Source organism: Photinus pyralis, unplaced genomic scaffold, assembly GCF_008802855.1.
Source record: "Photinus pyralis isolate 1611_PpyrPB1 unplaced genomic scaffold, Ppyr1.3 Ppyr1.4_LG3b, whole genome shotgun sequence".
In the NCBI taxonomy this organism is placed as follows: domain Eukaryota; kingdom Metazoa; phylum Arthropoda; class Insecta; order Coleoptera; family Lampyridae; genus Photinus; species Photinus pyralis.
In genome coordinates this window covers 14,024,508-14,027,895 of record NW_022170510.1, presented here as the reverse complement: position 1 = coordinate 14,027,895, position 3,388 = coordinate 14,024,508, and the positions used below count along the sequence as shown (strand labels likewise).

At 40.6% G+C, this 3,388-nt stretch overlaps 1 protein-coding gene across 1 annotated transcript; it reads right to left on the bottom strand.

Moving 5' to 3' along the window:
* Window positions 1-1,808: 1,808 nt before the first annotated feature.
* LOC116166380 lies at window positions 1,809-3,384 on the bottom strand (the record flags this gene model as incomplete). The annotated part of the gene is made up of 2 exons (XM_031481335.1): window positions 1,809-2,717; window positions 2,764-3,384. Coding segments are annotated over 2 exons (1,065 nt in total), but the record flags the coding sequence as incomplete, so codon positions are not given.
* Window positions 3,385-3,388: the final 4 nt, after the last annotated feature.

Sequence of the window (3,388 nt, the reverse complement as noted above, 5' to 3'; positions counted from 1 at the left end):
AAGGTTTTAGGTCCATTTTCCTCATTACCTAAAGTTACTAAACATTTTGAAGCTTTCAAAATGTCGACTGTGCGCAAAAGAATTAAATTAAACCAAACCATACGTAAATCAGCCGCTCGCCCGAAATTCTGAAGCGTTAAACGGTTTCATGTCAATGTCGAGCGAGCCGAAGGCAAGATCGGCATAAACTAATCGCTCGCCCGACCTTATTGACCGTGTTATAGGGTTCCAGTCATAAACCCAGAGTTCATACCAATACCGAGCGAGCCGAAGGCGAGGTTAGCATAAATCAACAGCGGCATACGGGCTCCCGTTACAAAATGCGAAGTGCATACCCATGCCGAGCAAGCTAAATGCGATAGCTCGAGCTCGTCTGTCTCAGAAGGAAAGGTTTTTTTTTCGCACACCAATGCCGAACTACGTCGACGGTGGCAAACAACGCCCAAACATACAATACTTTTTGAATAATAGTCTAGGCGATAGAGACTGTAAAATTGGCAAACTGGACATTTTGAGGTGGAAAAGAAAAAAATGGTGAAATATGTTCAGTTAGGTGTCAGCAACAACATATTAAAAATCCCACCTCCCAGACCCTGTGCTAAAGGCTCCAGCCACCCCACCACCCCCAAGAAACCGTGTTTTCGACCTTTTTGGCTGATATCTCGCGATCTATGAGGTCTAGATGAAATATTTTTGGTTGAAAATATTTTTCGTGAAATTTCATACAAGGTAGAGAGTCAGAAGTTAGCCTAGGTGTACCTCTTAGCCTAGGAAATTCATACAAGAGGCGAAAATTATCAATTTTCGTGACTTTTTGCGGTTTTTTGAAAATACATAGCGACCTTCAGGGCTAGATGAAATATGTTTAGCTGAAAATGCTCTTCGTGCAATTTCATTCGAGGTAGGTAACTGAAGAGTTGGCGTAAAGTCACCTTTCACCTTAAACTTTCATGTGTGAGAAATATTTAATAGCTGAAGATGCATTTTAATTCTTTAATTTGGCAGCTGGTGAAAAATAGTTTTATAAAAATGTCGGCCTAGACTGTTTTTTTAACAGCAAGAGGAGTTGGCCCTGCGTCCTGGATTTGTAAGATAAATTTCGCTAACCTGTTACGTATTGCTATGTTATAGCGTTTGGAAATTGATTTACAAATTGAGGACACCGGCCACCGGGTCCAACACTCCAGGCGAGAATTTTATATAGGTAGATTTAGGTTAAGGTACGAAAGCCAGGCAAACTTCCATCGTGGACCTTTCTATCCGTATTTCACAGTTTCTGTAATCCATACTATTTCCGTAATAGCGCTTGTTCCTTTTGGTAGCGTGAAATTATTTGCAAAAATCCGATACAACTGAATACTGAACGATCTTCGAGATCTTCACACATACAGCATTTTTACAATACACCTTAAGGGGTTGTTTCTGTCCCACAAATTTTTTAAATCGGCGTTAGTTTTACTTTCATTCGAGTTTCCTACATACAAAAGTTGGAATGCGCATGCGCAATATTTTTTTTTTCATCTGCCCGACATTCATATCTTCTTTGTAACAAGAGCTATAAAAGAACCCCTTTTTGGAGGTTTGGGCAGCTATTGGGCTGTAACTTTTTGGCCCGTTGGTCTACGTAGCTGAAACGCAATAGCGACCTTTCATATATCCCGAAGAACGTGTATATCAATTTTCAAAGCAATCGGACGTTTCTACACGAAGTTATCCTGCACACGAACAGACAGACAGCAATACAAAATTATAAACGATCTCGAGAATCGTTAATAAATAGTAATGAATATGGTACTGAAAAATAATGCTATAAATAAATATGATATAATAAATAACACTTAACATAATAGATATATCTTCCATGAAATATGACCTTGTAACGGAAAAAAGAGGATTATTTCCCTTTAGAATACTATATGCTAGAGACTGCCATTCTGTAATAATCGATGGTCACTTTATAGTTTATGGGCGATACCAATATTTTTCCATCACCTATGACTGTTGAACCTTTTACAAGAAGTGGGGTAACCCTTCTGATCTAATTAGCAGTACGGCCTAAATGGTTTTTTAGGAATCTGCTGATACAAGTCAAACATACGTCTTTTAGCCTTCTAAAGGTCCACTCAAACCGATGCGGAGATGCGGGATATATTTCTACAGTGGTGTATGCGTCCGAGCCACCGCATCGCATGGTCCGCGTCGGTTTGGGTAGAAATAATGTAGTAAAAACTCGATTCACCCTTGGTCCGGAAAACCCATCTCACAGTTTACAATTAAAAATCATAACCAAGTTTGTCAAAATCGAACACAATATCCTGAATTCTCGCATTATACCTATCGATATTCTTTGGAACATACTGCATCTGTTCGAACGCGTCCTCCTCACTTGTAAAATTGTGTATATCGGGAATTTCGTTTTCGTCGCTAACCATGAAATACAGAATTTGTATGGCCATAAATAAACCGTAAACCGAAAACGTTTTCAAATGTTCTTGCAAAATGTGAAAGGGGTAAAGAACTTCCGGGTCGCTTCCCAGTTCGATTAGAAACGAAGACAGGCTGCGGTGGTACTCCTTGAGCAAGTTATCGTAATGTTGATCTCGCAGCTTTTTGTCCGTGGTCGTAAAGAGAAAGAAGGATAGGTCCAAGACCGGAGAACCAACTTTGGACATTTGCCAATCTATGAAGCAGAGATCTGTTGGGTACTGTTGACCTGTCTGAAAGAACGTATTAGTTGCGGATCTTTGGAGGGTTGAGTTTTACCGAGTACTTGAAGAGAATGTTGTTTATCCAACAGTCACCGTGCGAGATGACAGCGTAACGACCTGCAGCATCTGTCGCAATCGCTTTTTCCACAAGTTTAAACATGTGCTCTTCAAAATCTGCGAATTTATCGTAGACACGTTTATTGTTCACTTCGTCCAGAGAATCTCTAGCTCGGCTGCACTGACTTTGTATTAGTTTCTTACTGGCGTCGTTATCGGCTAGGATGTCGTAGAGCACTTCCGGCAGGTTTCGCTGAAATTCTTGGAATAAATCGGGTTTTTGATCGCGTATTGCGAACGAAATGGCGTGGAAACGGCCGTATTCGCGCATCACCATCAAAGCGTGCTCGTAATCCAAAGGATCTTGTCGGTTGTACAGTTTGTAACCCACCGCCTTCATATCCTCCATAATTATAGTTTCGTATGGTTCTTCCAAATAAGAGGTGTAGTATTTGGCATACGACCGAAATGGTACTACTCCCTTTTCCTCTTGGAACTTTTGGTATTCCGTGAGAATTTTTTCGTAAAAGTACACTTCGCGTACGTATATTTTTGTAACGGGAACGAAAACTCTGAACTGGCTTGCCTCTGGAGCGCACTTAATAATCCAATACCAAGACGCA